General features: G+C 47.0%; 1 protein-coding gene across 1 annotated transcript in view; it reads left to right on the forward strand.

Moving 5' to 3' along the window:
* Nucleotides 1–612: 612 nt before the first annotated feature.
* Nucleotides 613–19,611, forward strand: part of VSTM5 (V-set and transmembrane domain containing 5) — a gene marked incomplete at its 3' end in the record, with an annotated part of 28,292 nt that continues 9,293 nt past the window's right edge. Inside the window, exon 1 of the mRNA XM_082660220.1 lies at nt 613–732. Coding sequence (XP_082516346.1) covers nt 642–732 — 91 coding nt within the window. The 5' untranslated portion in view covers nt 613–641. The remainder of the gene's footprint in view (nt 733–19,611) is intronic.

The following is a 19,611-nucleotide window of genomic DNA, read 5'->3' on the forward strand; positions in this document are numbered from 1 at the left end:
ATGGATGTATAGATGGATGGATGGATGGGTGGGTGGATGCATGGATGGGTGGGTGGATGGTGTTTAGATGGCTGGAGGGTACATGGTGGGTAGCTATCATCACTGTCCAGTGGCTCCACCCCGAGCAGCCTGAGGCTCCCTTGTCCTCTTCTCACCCCTCTCACCCTAGGCTGTCATTTCACCTACCTGAAAGCCTTCTCATTTCACATGGAACCATTAGATGGTCCCTCTTGGTCCTCAGGCAACAGCTAATACCTTCCCTTCCTTCTGCCACCCAGCATCCAGCTGAATCTTGAATCAACACCAGTCAAGTGGGTGTGAACGGAAGGAGACTACTCATTTTTTGCTATTATTTACCTCTGAGTGTGTGCATTCCAACTGCTTCCTCTCTCTCTCTCTCTCTCCCTCCCTCCCGCCCGTCTCCTCTTCCTTCTCCACTTCTTGGGAACTGGTTCAACCAGAGTACACCAGCTCATCTGCATCTGGCCTCACAGGACAGGCAGGAGGCAGCGGCGGAGGAGGAGCGGGCGGGCGGGCGGCCAGGAGCTGCAGCGGCTGCCACGTGAGCGCACAGCCGGGGCTGCGCCGCGCCGCGCCGCCCGGGACGCCAATGCCGGGCCGGCGGCGCGCGGGGCTTGCTCATGAGGCCTCTGCCGAGCCGGAGGAGGAAGAGCCACGGCCTGTCGCTGGGAGTCTTCGCCCTCTGCTTGGCCGCTGCCCGCTGTCTGCAGAGTAAGCAAGGGCCGGACCGGGCGGGGGGCGGGGGGCGCGGGGCGAGCCACAGCTTTCTGCGGGGCTGGGCGCGGCCTGGAGCGGGGACCCGGCCCGGCGAGGATCCCTAAGGCCGGCTCCCGGGTCACTCTGGGTACGCGCCCCGCCCCGGGCGTTATCAGAGCCGGAAGGCGCCCGGAAGATAACCTGCGCGGCCCGGTGGCCGCCTCCTCTGCAGCATTTTTTATTTCTTTTTCCTGGAATAACCAGACTGCAGCCCAGGCATCCGCGACCTGCAGGGCACACGGGCCCCGCCCCCTACTGCGGGGACCCTCCCCCTCTCTTTCCCGCGCCTTCGCCGGTCCCTGGCGCTGGTCCCTGGTGCTGTAGGCCTCCCCACCTCTCAGAGGAACCCCCAGCAGACTGTCTCGAAGAGGAGGGGTTGTAGAGGTTTGGGTTGGGTGTTGGGGCCAGAATCCCTCAGGCCGGCGGTGGTCCTCACTGCTCTGCCCGGAGCGGAGGGTTTGGATGGACTGTCCCCGGAATCCCCCGGCTTGGTGAGTCTGCAGGTAACGCACAGCCCCACAGACTACCATGGACCCAAACCACAGATTTGAATGCAGTTCTGCTTTCTCATTTAATCGTGATCCTTATGACCATTCTCATTTTACAGATTAGTCATCTGAAGTGTGGACACTGACCAGTGCAGGGCCACTGGCGGTGGGAGGGTCTATAGTAAGGGGCGGTGCTTACTAAGCATGTTTGCGCTCACTGCCCCCGGGGCTTGACAACACTTCTTTCATTGAATCCTCGGAGCAACCCTATGAAAAAAGTGCCACTCTCATCCCTGTTTCACAAGTGAGGAAACTGATGCACAGCCGTCACCAGCTAGGCCATGGTGGAGTTAGGATTTAACCCTGGGCAATCTAGCACGCTTGACCTTTACGCCTCTCTAGCTAGAGCCCAGCTGCAGATCTCAGAAACCCAAAAGGACTGGGAGGGGGGCATGTGCCTCTGGCTGTCTGTGGAGCAAGGAATAGCCAGCTAGTCCATCAGGTGGGTGGGTGTGTTTGGCCTTGCAGTGACCTTTTCTATCATTTTTCAACCCTTCAACATGTGTTTCCAATCAGGCATTCTCATGCAACATCTGTACAGCTGTCCCAGGCATTCAAGGACCAACGATTCACCACAGTGTATAATTCATCTATTCACTCACTCATTCGTGGCACCCTCTGCTTCCAGGAAGCAGGCCACAGTCGCATTGGGGATACCATGGTTCACAGTCCTGTCCTCAGACGAGCAGACAAGAGTGCTGGCTTGGAGCGGCGAGTCCTGAGAGGCAGGGAGTGCCAAAGTTCTGGAAGCCCTAGAGGCTCAGGGGAATGAGGCCAAGCCTCCCAAAGGGAGCTGCACCTACCCACTGACAGATGGACAGGAGCAGCCAGGGGAAGGGGCAGAGGGAACACAGCGCATCCTAGGTAAAGACGGAGCCCATGCAAAACCAGGAGGAAGGGTCAAAGTTTTGCAGTTCTCCATTGAATAGTGACTCCTGCGAAGCTGTAAACTCCAGGAAGACAGATTCCCAGCGCTTGTCCAGTGCCAGCCAGAGTCTACCCCTTAAGGATAGTGAGTGGGTGTGCACCTGCCTGATGGAGGCCTGTGCTTCAGTGCCAGCACTGATGATGTAGAGGGGGCCTCCTCCCCTTCACCAGCTCCCTCCATTCTCTGCCTCTTCAGCCTCTGCCCAAAGCTTCCACCCAGAAAGTCAGATATTCATCATTTACACTGAAGTCTGTGTGAAAGCATGCTCCACAAACACAAACACACAAACACCCTGCATTTGAGGCCTTTTCTCTATAAACGGGACTGTTATGGACTGAATGTTTGTGTCCCCCTGAAATTCACATGTTGAAACCTCAGCCCCCAATGTGATGCTGTTTGGAGGTGGAGGCTTTGGAAGGCAGTTGGGTTTAGAGGAGGTCATGATGGTGGGGCCTGCACGATGGGGGTAGTGTCCTTATAAGAAGAGGAAGAGACACCAGAGATCCCTCTCTCTATCTCTTTCTGCCACGTGAGGACGAAGCAAGATGGCAGCTCTCTGCAAGCCAGGAAGAGAGTCCTCCAAGTCTGCCGTCACCTTGATCTTGATGTCCCAGCTTCCAGAACTATGCTGTTTAAGGCCCCCAGTCTATGGTATTCTGTGATAGCAGCCCAAGCTAAGACAGAAATTGGTACCGAGAAGTAAAGTGCTGCTGTAACACCCAGAAATGTGGAAGCAGCTTTGGGACTGAGTAATGGGTAGAAGCGGAAGAGTTTTGAAGTACATGCTAGAAATATGGACTCTAAGGGCCATTCTGGTCAGGTTTCAGATGGAAATGAGGAACATGTTACTGGACAACAGAGAAAAGGTGATCCTTGTTAGAAAGTGGCAAAGAACTTGGCTGAGCTGTGTTCATGTTCTAGTGTTCTGTGGAAGGTAGAGCTTGGGAGTGATGAGAAATTAGATATTTAGCTGAGGAGATATTAAGCAGTGTCGAAGGAGCAACTTGGTCCCTCCTGTCTGCTTATAGTAACATGCAAGAAGGGAGAAATGACTTGAAGGAGGAATTCTTAAGCAAAAAGGAACTAGAACTTAAAGATGTGGAAAATTCTCAGCCTATCTGTGTTAGGAAAAAAGAGAGCATGTTCAGAAGAGAAGACGTAGATTGCGGCCAAACACTGATAAGATTAGCCTGGGTGTGAACCACGGGCCTAATCAGCCACTCCAGCAGAAACAACTCCAGTGAAACTGAAGAGGGTGAAGACAGAATGGAATGAGGGAAGGCTGTCAGATTTGATAGACCCTACAGGGCTGACTGTATTATCGCTGTTTAGCTGTGTACACTATTTTTCAGGCTAAGAAAAGAATGACTCTGAGGACAATTCAGCCAGCATCAGAGCTGTCTCCTCGGTTTCAAAAGACGGGGGTGGGGCATTGCCTTAGTTTCAACAGGCAAGATGGAGGCCTTGCAGAGTCTCCCGGGGACATGGAAATGCCCAGCAGAGCTGCAGGGGTGAGGGTGCACCCCTGTCTCAGTGGGTCCTAAAGGCAGAGCATTGAACCAAAGAGCTAACGGCATTTACCTTGCTAGGTTTTGGGCTCACTTGGGACCCGTCACTCCTTCTGATTTCTTCTTTTTGCAGTGGGAATGTCTATCCCATGCTTGTCCCACCACTGTATTTTGGAAGTACATAACTTACCTGGTTTCACAGGTTCACAGCTGGAGAGTAATTTTCTTTTAAGATGAATCATACCCCAAGTCTCTGAAAAGAGTTAAGACTTTTGGAGTTGTTGGGATGGAATGAATGTATTTTGCATGCAAGAATTCATTGCATGAATTTTTGAGGGCCAAGGGCAGGATGTTATGGACTGAATGTTTGTGTCCCCCAGAAATTCATATGTTGAAGCCCTAACTCCCAATATAATGGTACTTGGAGGTGGGTGGGACCTTTCGGAGGCAATTAAGTTGAGATGAGGTCATGAGGTTGGGTCTTCCATGAGGAGATTAGTGTCTTTATAATAAGAGGAAGAGACCAGAGCTCCCTCTCTCTACATGTGAGGATACAGCAGGAAGGTGGCCATCTGCAAGACGGGAAGAGGGGAAGAGGGTCCTCACCGAGAACTGAGTCTGTTGGCACCTTGACCTTGGACTTCGCAGCCTCCACAGCTGTGAGAAGTAAATGTCTGTTGTTTAGGCCCCCCAGTTTTTGGTATTTTGTTATAACAGCTCAAGCTGAATAAGACAGGGACTTAAAGGCATATCCCCTCTGAAAGCTGGCAGGCCTCCCGCACCTGGCCAAGGTGGACGCTTTTCTAGGACCCTTGTTCATTTCTTTTCTCAGCTCTCAACATGGGAAGTTATCCATCAGGCCTCCTCCTCATCAGTGTGCCCGCTCATTTGGAAGCAGATGATCCAAGACTCAAGCAGGAAAGTTTTGGGTTTTTTTGTTGTTGGTTTTTTTGTTTGTTTGTTTTTAATTGAAGTATAGTTGATTTACAATGTTGTGTTCATTTCTGCCATACAGCTAAGTGATTCATATATATATATATTCTTTTTTAAGTATTCTTTTCCATTCGGGTTTATCATAGGATATTGAGTATATTTGCCTGTGCTATACAGTAGGACCTATTGTTAAGTAGGAAAGTTTAGCTAATGGCCCGGGCCAAGTCAGCTTGCTTCCTGTGCTCCAACCCCAGCTTCTAAAAAGCAGCCCACTCCCCCAGCATGCGCACACAGCCACACATGTGCACACACACGAGTGCCCTTTAACATCCCCACCTTACCAGGGTGGAGCCAGGGATGGAGGAGCTAGCCCCACTGAGTCACTCATGGCCCAGTGCCCAGTAGCACAGAGGAGCAGCATGGGGGCTGAGCCTCGGTCTGGGGAGGGAGTTGATAGGCCAAAGCGGCCACAGCCAGATGGAGCTATGGGTTCTGGCTTAGCTGGAGCTGCCATGGGAGGGGAGGGAGAGCCGGTGTTGGAGGTATCCCCTGGAGACCCCGGGGAGACACCGGGATCCATCATGCCAGGACAAGGCCCCACTGGTCACCTATGCGGCCGTCCACAGTTACTAAGCAGTTATGATGTATCGGGCTCTGCACTGGCCCAGGTGAAACAAATGAGGCGTGGTCTCTCTCTGCACTGTCCTCTCTGATTTATAGACAATGGTCTTGCATACCTATAAAGGTACCCACCCAAAAGAGTGGTGCTTGGGTGTGCTTTTAAAAATGCAATAAAAAAAAATGCAGTCATGCTGTGCTTGTTACTCAGCAACTTACTTTTTACAGCAATTTATTTATTTATTTATTTTTGGCCATGCCACATCGTTTGTGGGATCTTAGGTCCCTGACCAGGGATTGAACCCGGGCCTTTGGCAGCAAGAGCGCCGAGTTCTAACCGCTGGACCGCCAGGGAATTCCCTTCTTACAGCAGTTTTTGAGCTCTGTCCATGTTGATAGCCTAGATCTTGCTCCTTCCTCTCAACTGCTATCCGTATGTCATTGTATCCACCTGCTGCTTCTTCCTTAGCTAGCCCCCTTCTGATGGACATGTCAGCATTCAGATTTTAGCCCTCCCTGCGGGGAGAACAGAACCCTAATACAGGGTGCGGAGTGCAGTGCTATTGATATGCACATCGTATGGAGGATGAGGAAGGCCAGGGGCCACCTCCAGGCTGACAGGTACCCCCTGCACACACACCTCCTCCCCTTGGGGGTAGTGCTCAAAAAATGCCTGGGGGATTACACTGAAGCTATTGAGGGAGGGGCAGAATCAACCAGAAAGTCACCCAAATTTCTTCATTTCTGGTCTCCAAGGGAGTCCTGAGTATATTCTCTGCTGGTCTGGGAAGGGGCTGCAGTCAGGAGACTCTCCTTTCTCCGTTGTCCCCAGGACTTAAGGACACCTATTTATTTCATCTGCTCTAAGACTTTTTTTTTTACTTTTAATATTCCGATATAGCTAAAGTCAAGATGCATGTTATAAATAAATAACTTTGCTGTAATCTCTGTCAGCCTGGACTGAAATTGAGTCCTTCCCGAATGTGTGTTGCTTCTGTCAGTCACCGTCACTGGGAAGCATCCTCCTACCTGGGGAACGGGAATGAAGAAGGTGAGGTTGAGTCTTGAAAGATGAGTAAGGGTATACAGCAGGACAGGGTGGAGAAGAGAGTTTTAGGCATACAGCAAGCGCTCAAAAACTAGGTTCAGGACTTCCCTGGTGGTGCAGTGGTTAAGAATCCGCCTGCCAATGCAGGGGACACAGGTTCGAGCCCTGGTCTGGGAGGATCCCACATGCCGTGGAGCAGCTAGGCCCGTGCGCCACAGCTACGCCTGCGCTCTAGAGCCCGTGAGCCACAACTGCTGAGCCCGTGTGCCACAACCACTGAAGCCCGTGCGCCTAGAGGCTGTGCTCTGCAGCAAGAGAGGCCACCGCAGTGAGAAGCCCCCGTACCGCAACCAGAGAAAGCCTGCGCGCAGCAACAAAACCCCATCCAAAAAAAAAAAAGTAAAAAAAAAACCCTAGGTTCATGCATCCTCTTGGGGCCTGGCAGGGTCTGGGTGTGCTAAGCGAAGGAAGAGGAAGTGGGGAAGTGGGAGAGTTGCCTTGGTAGGCACCTACTGGAAACTTAACTGGTCCCCCACTCAGAGACCCCACTGACACTGCACCCCCGTAGCCTGTGCTCTCAAACACTGGGCTGCCTGCACCTGGGTTTTCCCTGGAACACAGTCTCAGGGTCAGAAAGTATTTACTTACCTAGCAGAAATTGGAGTGGGAGAGAGGCATCATTGGCAAGTATGAATTTGGGCAATGATTTTCTCCCGTAACTGGTTTGCTGGGCTGGGAAGGCACCAGTCAGCCCTGTGGGCAAAGGGGAAAGGACACACTGGACTGTAAAGCGAGCACAGAACATTCCTGCTGTTTACTGTGGTCCAGGGAGCACAGTGGCCTTTCCCCTGCTGAGGCACATCCCTAGGGGCAGCTCAGGCCAGTGACATGCTAATCCCAGAGGAGCCCCGCTGCTCTGGGGCTTCCTGGGGAGTCCCCAGCTGGGAAGGGGCAGGGCCTGAGGGGCTGGTTCCAGTCCCGTGCTGGCAGTAAGCCCTGTATATGGGGTCACCTTCATTCTCTCAGAGCACAGGGCCAGGAGGGTGGGCTGTTTAGTGGTTCTCAGCCAAGGCTGCACATGAGAACCTCCTGGAGGGCTTGTAAGACCTACAGATGCCCACACCCTACCCCAGATGGTTACATCCGTCTCTTTGAGGGCAGGACCTAACACTGTTTCGTTTCAAGTTAGGCTCCTGGGATGACTCTAATGTGTGGCCAGGCAGAGAGTTCCCGGACTAGACCATTTCCATGTCCCCTCCATTCATCTTATCTTAAGGAAAGAGCTGGGCATGAACAGTGCACCTTTCTCCCATCTTCTGTTCTCAGAACACCCACCATTGTATGCAGACGAGTCTCGCTTTTGCCTTATTAGTAGTTTAATCCTGACAAACCCATGATACTCTGCCACCGGGCTTAGGTCAAGAGAGAAGGCTGCTTTGCTCTGAAGTTTGGTTTGGTTCAGTAAATGGTTCCTGAGCACCTACTGTGTTGGGAGCACCATGCCAGGAGCCAGGGGTACTCAGCACGGTCCCTGCAGTGGGGGGAATCACATGACCCAGAGGGGAGGTCAGATCCTACCCAGATGATTTGAGGTCAGATGCCCAGGGAGTACTGAGAAAAGCATTTAGCTCAGCTGAGAGTTAGAAGGAGTCTTCTCAAAGAAGAAGCCTCGAAGGCAAAGTAGGAGGAAGCCAGGTGAGCGGGGAGGAGGAGGAAGGTTCTGAGCGACAGGAAATAATGAGCACAGACACCGCACCGCCACCTTCTCGCTCTTGGGGCCAGTAGTGGGTGACAATTCTTTAGTCAAGTCAGGTTTTTCAGCTCTGGTCAATTTCTTCATATTCAATCTGATAAGTTGTCTTAACAGTTAAAGGACTGGGGCTTGGGAAGGTCTTGGATCTTAAGTGCTGGAATATTTCCTCTGATAGACTCTTACACTAGTGCCAGGGGATCAGGAGGGAGATGTGGGTCCCTCGGCACCAGACACTGGCCAGGGGACCTAACGTGAGCCTTCTCTGGCTGTTTGCCCTTCTGTCCGATTGCAGTATCCCCACCCCAGGCTCACTGTGGGACTGGAGCACATTCCTTTTGGAGGCCAATGCCCCAAAGCAGAACACCAGACCCTCTCTTCCTTCTTGCCATCAAGCAGGCCTTCTGCATACTCTGGGATGGGAGTTCAGGAGTCCTTGAACCAGAGCTTGTTATGTCAGGTAGACTGTCGATTCAGTTTGACAGCCCCAGTTTGAATGAGCCATCCGTCATGTCACACACGGCTGGGGTGCTGGCGGTTCGCACCTAAGTGTGTGCTCGCCTGCTCCTTCTAGCGGGGGAGATGGGCAGTCACTCAACCAACACGAACGCAAAGCCAGCTGTGGGAGCCGAGTGGGGCCTGGCAGAGGAGTGACATTTAAGATGGGCCTTTAGGAGTGAGCAGAAGGCTGAGAATGGGGATGGGTGATCTGAGCTGAGCTAGAGGGAGTAAGCCACAGTGGGGAGTGGTCCACAGTTTGGTGCAACTGGAATTGGGGGATGGCAAGGAGTCTTGGGAGATGGGGAAGGAAAAGAAGGTTGAGGCGAGACTTTTTAGGTCTTTCAGAACCAGGAGAGACCCAGCAAGATGTGTAGTTTAGAAAGATCACTAATAATAGCCTCTAGCCAACTGAAGAGAAGAAAAGCCAGTACCTCCTTTTATAATTGTTAATAACAATGACAAGGCAATAATATCTGTGACTGTTTATTGAACACCACATACTTTGTGCCAAGCACTGTAACAGCTGCTTTTCCATGCAACTTCACAGTAATCCTGCAAATAGGTATTATTAGGCCCCATTTTATAGATGGGGAAACTGAGGCTCAGAGAGGTTGAGAGACTTGCCTAAAGACATTCATTCTTTCATCAGGTGTTTATGGGAAGCCCAAAGTGCCAGGCACTGTGCCAGGCCTGGGGGAGTCAATGAAGAACAAGATAGACCAGCCCCTGTGTTTATAGCTGAAAGTTGATCTGGGACGATGGAGCATTAATTAAGAGAAATTACAATGGACAGGGATAAGTTGACAGAGAGGGACAGAGAGCCATGGGAACCCAGAGCTGGGACCCCTAACCTGGTGTTGAGGGACTATGGAAGGCTTCCTGGAAGAAGTGATGTTTAAACTAAGACCTGTAGGATGAAGAGGGATTGGCCCTTTAGTCTCGTTGAAGGAGGAGCTTTGTACTGTAACTGTGGTACCCAGTCACATGTGTGCCCGAATTATCTTTTGATCACTCGACACCCCTCTTCCAAGAGCCTTCAGGCATCCTGTAAAAAGAATTGTTGGGAGGTCAGCCACCTCATTTCCTCCTTCATCCTCCTGTTCCACACAGTGGAACAGCTGTTGATCCAGGGTGATCTCCTGTTCCACACAGAAGTGGAACATTTCCACAGAAGTGTCTGAGGAGCACCCCTCCTCCTGGTTCCCCAGGCTGGCCACTGACTCAGGCCCACCATAAGTCCTGCAGCCCAGATCTGCAGAGGTAAAACCCAGCAGCATCCCATCCCTCAAGCTTGGGCAGGGCCAGGCAGCCACCTTTGCCATACCTGGCTTCCTTGACATCCGAGTAGAAACACAGCAGTGACTTGACCATAGCCTGTGACCATTCAGAAAAGTGTTTGGCTTTCTAGCAAGGGTGGCTCTTGCTTAAGTCAGAAAGATTCCGGAAGGAATTCCACAGGGAGGAGTTTCGGGTTACCCAATCTCTTGCCACACCTCCACAAGTGGATCACAGATTTACAAACGCTGATTCAAGTTCTATACGTGTTATGTAATTTGGGCTGGAAGAACGAGCGTCCTTCACTCAACACTCCAGCTCCCAGTCTCAGATCTACTGCTTCAGTCCCTGGTACAACTCCAGCTTCTGCTTACACACCCATGAGGATGGGGAGCTCACTACCTCAATAAGCAGCTCAGTGCATCTTCAAAGAATTCTCGTTCTTTGAAGAATAATCGTTCAATAATGATTGAATGGGTACCAAGTGTTAGAAACTGTGATAAGCTCCTTATATGTCTTGCCTCCCTTAAACTTCATTCTGCTGCCGGAGGTGGGCACGACCCTATTATAGTATACTTATTTCATTGGTACGGTAACAGAGAGTGAAAGAAACAAATTTACCCCACATCACACAGCTGTTATTGGCAGACTTAAACGTTGAGGATAAGTCTGCCTGACTCCAGGTCTATGAATGCACGCGTTATACACACACGCTCTCAGTTCTCTTCACCGGAACCCATCTTCTTTCGATCTTTACACACTGGTCCTCGTTCTGGCAATGATTGGGTGTCTCAAGTCTTCCCTTCTCCAAGATGAGAAGTTCTGCAGCAGAGGCTCTTTCCCTGGCTGGCAGAAGTGGTATGAACTGTACTCGGGAAGGAGAGGAGGGGCCAGCTTTCAGGGATCCTAGCAGCATCCTCAGTGCCCCCTTTGCCCAAAGTTCTAAGGGCGTTGTCCTGGGACCAGCAGCAGCATTACCTAGGAACTTGTTAGCGATGCAAACTCTGGGGCCTCACCCCAGAGCTGCTGAATGAGAGACTAGGGATGGGGCCCAGCAATTGTTTCAGTAAGCCCTCCAGGTGATTCTGATGCAACTAAATGTTGAGAACCATTGCCTTAATAACATTGCAGAGAGTAGAGGAGGCAAAGGGAAATACTTAGGTCGCTCGTTCTTCCTCCCTAACCCAAAAGCATCTCTAGAAATAGGACCAGTTGTAATAAAATTTGAGGGATGCCAGAAAGAGCCCATTTCCCCCAAATATCTTGCTGAAAGGCTGTCACAGGGCCTCAAACATTCCTTTTTCACACAATGGCCCTTCATTCCTTTGGTTTATGTGTTGTTAAATGCCCCTAGGAAGTGGGTCTGGGCTTCAGCTGCTAACCCCTTAGTGCGGGTTCGTTCAGTGGTTTTCAGTCTTGGCTGTACGCTAGAATCATGTGGGGAATTTTAAAAATCACAGAGGCTTTGGTCTCACCCCCGAAGATTCTAAACTCACAGTCCAGGGTAGGATTTTTAAAAGCTTCCCCAAATGGTCTAATATTCGAAGATTGACAATAACTAGATTAGATCAGGTGGCTCCCCTTGGTCCAGTCTGCTGGCTGGGGAGGTGGGTTTGCCGGGCCTTCTCTGCGGGGCTCTGAGAAGAGATTGGGTGGAGCTGGTCAGATGCCAAAGGAGCTAATTACGGATTTGCATGTAGCGTGTGTGACTCCGGGCTGGTGCTCCATCAGTGTCAGTCCCCTTGACTTACTTTCCCGAATGCTTGTTGAATGGGGAGAGACTGGATTGAGTCTGGGTGAAAAATCAGAGAAGGGAGCTCCTGTGCCCCCTGGAATTGTTCCTGGCCGTCAAGCTCTCTCACCTACATTTTTTTTTTTTTTTCTTTTTTTTTTTTGGTACGCGGGTCTCTCACTGTTGCGGCCTCTCCCATTGCGGAGCACAGGCTCCGGACGCGCAGGCCCAGTGGCCACGGCTCACGGACCCAGACGCTCCACGGCACGTGGGATCTTCCCGGACCGGGGCACGGACCCGTGTCCCCTCCATCGGCAGGCGGACTCTCAACCACTGCGCCACCAGGGAAGCCCTACATTTTTTTTTTTTAATTGAATCTTTAACAGCCAAGCCATGATAATCCTTAATTACAAATGAGGAAATAGTGGCTCAGAGAGGGGAGGGGATTTGCGCAGTTGTTCAGCTGGGGCCTGGCGCAGCTGAAACAGTACCTGGGTCTTCGGATTCCAGGGCTTCCGCAGCCGGCATCTTCCCCTCCTCTGCCACCCTCTGTCCCCACAGGCAGGTGTGCCTTCCCGGCATCTGGGGAGAAGGGCGGCGTTTCCTCTCTGCCGGCAGAAAAGGAGCTGAGGAGAACATCGGGTGAGTGTGGTGGCCCAGGAGCCACAGGGCGTTGCAAGCAGGAGACGGTGCTCAGTGGTGTCCCAGGAGGACGAGGTCATCTGCTGGGAATGAGGAGGAATTTGGAGGTCAAAGAGATTGGAGGGACATAATAACCATGGAGAAAGGAAGAGTGAATTTACGTGAACAATACATTAAGATGGGCAGTCCGGAGGGCCCTCTCGAATGTGCACCGGAAACCGTGTGCGCTGTTGTTCCGGAGAGTGTTGGCCGTGGGATGTTCTCCTGCCCTGCTGACTGCTCAGGTCTCAGGTCTGGGCAGAGAGGAAGTGAAGAGCTGTTGATCCAGGGTGAGGGTTTTGCTAGTAGATGTGATTAAAAGACAGAGGCCACTGGAGTTTGAAGAATCTTGGCAAGAGTGTTTGGGACATGATGGGCTATGGAACCCAGGCTGGAGAGGGAGGGATGTGAGAATGATGGATTGGGAAAGGTAGAGAGAGTTGGAGTGGAAGGACTGAGGAGGCCAGTGGGAGATGTTGAACAGTAAACAGGAAGGAGAGAAGGTTGTGGTCAGTGCAGGCTGCTCTACTGGAGACTGAGGTAGAGGGAGAATCTTCTTGTAGATGTTAGGAGAATAGAATTAGGAGAATCTCCTAATGCCAGAGGTATGTAGGATGACGCCATACTTTGCAGTAGAGTTGCTAACGTGTTTGAAGAGTGAAGAGGAGACTGGGGGAACAGAGCACTCACAATGACGAGGAGGCGAGAGGGTGAAACAAACTCAAGGGAAGAGGATTTTCCTGAAGCGGGTGGAGGAGTGATGGTCTAAACCAATGGTATCCAATAGAAATATAATGTGAGCCACACATGCAAGACATGTATAGACTTCTAAATTTTCTAGTGGTCACATTAAAAAAGAAACAGGCACAGTTAATTTTAATATATTTGGTTTTACCCAATATGTCTAAAATATTATTTCTACACATATATTCAATATAAAAAATTATTAATGAGATAGTTTACATTCTGTTTAACATGCTAAGTACCAAGTCTTCAAAATCTGGTGTGTATTTTACATGTAGAGCACATCTCAATTCGGACTAGCTAATTTCAAGTGCTCGGTAGCTACTGCAGCTTGCAGCTACCATATGGGAAAGCCCAGGTCTAGACTCTTGCTTCTTGTCACATCTGTCTCCCAAGTCCTTACCAGCACTGAGTGATGTGCTATTTTGGGAAACATACAAGAAGTGAAAAACTCCACCTCTATACTCAAATTGCCTTATCTTATTAGAGGCAGCTGTGGAGCAGTGAAAGGAGAGTTGGGTTCCAGTCTCAGCTCTGATTTTCTACTTGTCAGGGATTTGGACACTTAGAGTGTGACTCAGCCCCAGTTTCCTCATTTTTTTTAAATGAATAAATATACTGCTGGCTTAATAAGATTTTGATTATAAAACATTCTGATCACCAACTATCTTTTTTTTAAACTGAAGTATAGTTGATTTACAGTATTAGTTTCAGGTATATAACATTCAAAAATTTTATTGATTATAATCCAGTTATAGTTTAAAATATTGGCTCTATTCTCTGTGCTGTACAATATATCCTTGTAGCTTATTTATTTTATATACAGTACTTTGTATCTCTTAATCCCCTACCCCTATTTTGCCCCTCCCCCTTCCCTCTTCCCACTGGTAACCACTAGTTTGTTGTCTGTATCTGTGAGTGTTTCTGTGTTGTTATATTCACTAGTTTTATTTTTTAGATTCCACTTATAAGTGATACCATACAGTATTTGTCTTTCTCTATCTGACTTATTTCACTGAGCATGATACCCTCTAAGTCCATCCATGTTGTTGCAAGTGGCAAAATTTCATTCTTTTTTAGGGCTAATGTTCAATATAAACTATGTATTTATACCACATTTTCTTTATCCATTCATCTGTTGATGGACACTTAGGTTGCTTCCATATCTTGGCTATTATAAATAATGCTGCTATGAACATTGGGTGCATATACCTTTTCAAGTTATTGTTATTGTTTTCTTTGGATATATACCCAGGAGTGAAATTTCTGGATCATATGGTAGTTCTATTTTTAGTTTTTTGAGGAACCTCCATAGTGTTTTCCACAGTGGCTGCACCACTTGACGTTCCTGCCAACAGTGTCCAACAGTTCCCTTTTCTCCACATCCTCACCAACATTTGTTATTTGTAGTTTTTGATGATGGCCATTTGACAGGTGTGAGGTGATAGCTCATTGTGGGTTTTTTTTTAATATATATATATTTATATTTATGTATTATTATTTCTTTTAATTAATTTATTTATTTTTGTCTGCGTTCAGTCTTTGTTGCTGCACACAGGCTTTCTCTAGTTGCGGCGAGCGGGGGCTCCTCTTCGTTGCAGTGCGTGGGCTTCTCATTGCGGAGGCTTCTCTTGTTGCAGAGCATGGGCTCTAGGAACCTGGGCTTCAGTAGTTGTGGCACGTGGGCTCAGTAGTTGTGGCTCACGGGCTCTAGAGCACAGGCTCAGTAGTTGTGGCGCATGGGCTTAGTTGCTCCGCAGCATGTGGGATCTTCCCAGACCAGGGCTCAAACCCGTGTCTCCTGCATTGGCAGGCGGATTCTTAACCACTGTGCCACCAGGGAAGTCCTCATTGTGATTTTGATTTACATTTCCCTGATTAGCCATGTTGAGCATATTTTCATGGGCCTATTGGCCTTCTGTGTGTCTTCTTTGGAAAAATGTCTATTTACGTCTTCTGCCCATTTCTTAATTTGGTTGTTTGGGTTTTTTTTATAGTGAGTTGTATGAGCTGTTTATATATTTTGAATATTAACCCCTTATTGGTTATATCATTTGCAAATATTTTCTCCCATTCAGGTGTTTGTGTGTTTTGGTTTTTTTTTTTTTTTTTGTCAATGGTTTCCTTTGCTGTTCAAAAGCTATTGAGTTTACTTAGATCCTGTTAGTTTATTTTTGCTTTTGTTTCCTTTACCTTAGAAGACAGATCAAAGAAATGTTGCTATGTTTTATGTCAAATAGTGTTCTGCCTATGTTTTCTTCCAGGAGTTTTACAGTTTCAGGTCTTACATTTAGGTCTTTAATCCATTTTGAGTTTATTTTTGTGTATGGTGTAAGAAAATGTTCTGATTTCATTCTTTTACATGTAACTGTTCAGTTTTCCCAGCACCATTTATTGAAGAGACTGTCTTTCCTCCACTGTGTATACTTGCCTCCTTTATCATAGATTAATTGACCATAGGTGCATGGGTTTATTTCTGAGCTCTCTATTCAGTTCCATTCATCTTTGCTTCTGTTTTTGTGCCAGTACAACGCTGTTTTGATTACTGTAGCTTTGTAGTATAGTCTGAAGTCAGGGAGCATGATACCTCCAGTTTTGTTCTTCTTTCTCAAGATTGTTTTGGCTATTTGGGGTCTTTTGTGTTTCCATACAAATTTTAAAATTATTTGTTATAGTTCTGAGAAAATTGCCATTGTTTTGATAGGGATGCATTGAATCTGTAGATAACCTTGGATACTTTGGACATTTTAACAGTATTAATTCTTTCAATCCATCTTACCATGGTATATCTTCCCATCTGTTTGGGTTGTCTTCAGTTTCATTGAAGACAACAGTGTCTTATAGTTTTCTAAGTACAGGTGTTTTACCTCCTTAGGTAGGTTTATTCCTAGGTATTTTATTCTTTTTGATGTGATGGTAAATGGGATTGTTTCCTTAATTTTTCTACCAGATAGTTGGTTTTAGTGTATAGAAATGCAACAGATTTCTGTATATTAATTTTGTATCCTGCAACTTTACCAAATTAATTAATGAGCTTTATAGGTTTTTGCTGGTATCTTTAGGATTTTCTTTGTATATTATCATGCATAGTATCATGCAAACAGTGACAATTTTATTTCTTCCTTTCCAATTTGGATGCCTTTTATTTCTTTTTCTTCTCTGATTGCTGTTGCTAGGACTTACAATACTATGTTGAATAAACGTGGCAAGAGTGGGAATCCTTGTCTTGTTCCTGATTTTAGAGGAAATGCTTTTAACTTTTCACCATTGAGTATGATGTTAGCTGTAGGTTCGTTATATATGACCTTTATTTTGTTGAGGTATGTTCCCTCTATGCCCACTTTCTGGAGAGTTTTATAATAAATGGATGTTGAATTTTGTCAAAAGCTTTTTCTGCATCTGTTGAGATGAGCATATGGTTTTTATTCTTCAGTTTATTAATGTGACATAGCATATTGATTTTCTAATGTTGAACTGTTCTTGCATCCCTGGTATAAATCACACTTGATCACGGTGTATGATTGTTTTAATGTATTGTTGGATTCGGTTTGCTAGTATTTTTTTAAATTTATTTATTTTTATTTTTTTGGCTGCGTTGGGTCTTCATTGCTGCATGCAGGCCTTCTCCAGTTGCGGCAGGCGGGGGCTACTCTTTGTTGTGGTGTGCAGGGTTCTCATTGTGGTGGCTTCTCTTGTTGAGGAGCCTGGGCTGTAGGTGTGCAGTCTTCAGTAGCTGTGGCTCATGGGCTGTAGAGTGCAGGCTCAGTAGTTGTGACACATGGGCTTAGTTGCTCCGTGGCATGTGGGATCTTCCTGGACCAGGGCTCAAACCCATGTCCCCTGCATTGGCAGGTGGATTCTTCACCACTGTGCCACCAGGGAAGCCCCTGTTTGCTAGTATTTTGTTGAGGATTTTACCTCTATGTTCATCAGTGATATTGGCCTGTGTTTTCTTTTTTTGTGATATCTTTGCCTGGTTTTGGTATCAGGGTGATGCTAGCCTCATAGATGAGTTTGGAAGAGTTCCTTCATCTGCAATTTTTTGGAATAGTTTCAGAAGGATAGGTGTTAATTCTTCTCTAAATGTGTGGCAGAACTCACCTGTGAAGCCATCTGATCCTGGAATTTTGTTTGTTGGGAGTTTTTAAAATTACGGATTCAACTTCATTACTGTTAATTACTCTATGGATATATTTCTTCTTGCTTCAGTCTTGGGAGATTGTATGTTTCTAAGAATTTGTCCATTTCTTCTAGGTTGTCCATTTTATTGGTATAAAGTTAGTAGTAGTAATCTCTTATGAGCTTTTGTATTTCTGTAGTGTCAATTGTAACTTCTTTTTCATTTCTGACCTTATTGATTTGGGCCCTTTCTCTTTTTTTCTTGATGAGTCTATCTAATGGTTTATCAATTTTGTTTATCTTTTCAAAGAACCAGCTCTTAGTTTCATTGATTTTTTTCTATTTTTTTAAATCTCTATTTATTTCTGCTCTGATCTTTATCATTTCTTTCCTTCTAATTTTGGTTTTTTTGTTGTTCTTCTTTTTCTAGTTCCTTTAGGTATAAGGTTAGGTTGTTATTTGAGGTTTTTTTTTTGTTTGTTTCCTGAGGTAAGTTTGTATTGCTATAAACTTCCCTCTTAGAACTGCCTTTGCTGCAACCCATAGATTTTGGATCACTGTGTTTTCTTTGTCTCCAAGTATTTTTTTTATTTCTTCTTTGATTTCTTTAGTGACCCATTGGTTGTTTCATAGCACATTGCTTAGCCTCCATGTTTTCATGGGTTTTGCGGTGTTTTTCCCTTATAGTTGATTTCTAGTCTCATAGCATTGTAGCCAGAAAAGATGGTTGATATGATTTCACTTTTCTTAAATTTACTGAGACTTGTTTTGTGGCCTAGCATGTGATCTATCCTGGAGAATGTTCCGTGTGCACTTAAAAAGAATGTGTATTCTGCTACATTGGGATGGAATATTCTTTATATATCTATTAAGTGCCTCTGGTCTAATGTGTCATTTAAGGCCAGTATTTCCTTATTGGTTTTCTGTCTGGATGATCTGTCCATTGACGTAGTGGGGTGTTAAAGTCCCCTACTGTTTTTGTGGTACTGTCAATTTATCCCTTTATGTCTGTTAATATTTGTTTTATGTATTTAGGTGCTCCTATGTTGGGTGCATATATTTAGTGATCAAATAAGTAAGTACCTGTGAAGCAAAAAGCATGGGTCCTTAACCCCAGTCCCCTGCCTGTCTCACAGGTTGAGATAGTGCCTGTGAAGTACTTTGTCAATTGTGTATATGTGAATTACTAACATTATCAAATGTGAAAAATCTGGGATTCTGACCCAGTCTTGGCATTCATTTTATTTGTTGTTTTCCTTTAAGTAATTCAAAACTCACTAAAATATTCTAACTGATCAAAAGGATATAAAATGAAATGTAAAGCTTTCTTCCACCCCAGACACACAGTCCCCTCCCCAAAGACAACCATGGCACCTGATTTTTAAAATACCCTTTGGGAGATGTTCTGTGCATTTTATGGATAAATGTGCAGATCTCTGTGTGTGTGCGCACACGCATATATACATATCATTAGTTTATTCAAATGGAAACAGTCTCTGCACACTGTTCTGCTCTGTGCTTTTTCATTATTTTTGAGATCATCTAATATCAATGCATATAGATCTACCTCATTTTAAAAGTGCCGCTGTAGTATTCCCAAGTATGAATATTGATAATTTATTTAACCAGTTCTGACTTAATAAGAGATATATATTTGATCTCTGCTCCTGATTCCTGACACAGAGCTCCTAAAAAACCTAGTAATTTCCTGGGTGATAGCAGCAATAGGACCATCTTTTGTTATAATATTTGGTCTTAGTCCCTGGTTCCAGACACATAAGCTTCTAAGACCCTTGGATTCTCCAGAGTGATGAGTGGGTTTTTTTGGGGGGTTTTTTGGGTTTTTTTTGCAGTACACGGGCCTCTCACTGTCGTGGCCTCTCCCGTTGAGGAGCACAGGCTCCGGACACACAGGCTCAGTGGCCATGGCTCACAGGCCCAGCCACTCCGCGGCATGTGGGATCTTCCCAGACCGGGGCACGAACCCGTGTCCCCTGCATTGGCAGGCAGACGCTCAACCACTGCGCCACCAGGGAAGCCCAATGAGTGTTTTTTCGATTGTTAATGATGTGACTCTTAGAAGATGAGGGCTCGTTTGCAGAGAAACCAACCATGTGATTAGAAAGTTGTAATTTTAGCCCCATCCCAGGAAGGGAGAAGGGCTGGGGATTGAGTTAATCACCAATTGCCAATGATTTAATCATGCCTATGTCATGGGATCTCCCCAAAAAACCCTAACTGAAGGGAGTTGGGAGAGCTTCTGGGCTGCTGAACACATGGAGGTGTTGGGAGGGCAGTGTGGCCCAAGAGGACATGGGGGCTCCACGCTCCTTCCAATATACCTTGCCCTGTGGCATCTCTTCCATGTGGCTGTTCCTGAGTTGTATCCCTTATAATAAAGTGCTCATAGTAAGTAAAGTGCTTTCCTGAGTTCTGTGAACTGTTCTAG

The sequence above is a fragment of the Grampus griseus genome (assembly GCF_964374135.1).
Source record: "Grampus griseus genome assembly, chromosome: 8".
In the NCBI taxonomy this organism is placed as follows: Eukaryota; Metazoa; Chordata; class Mammalia; order Artiodactyla; family Delphinidae; genus Grampus; species Grampus griseus.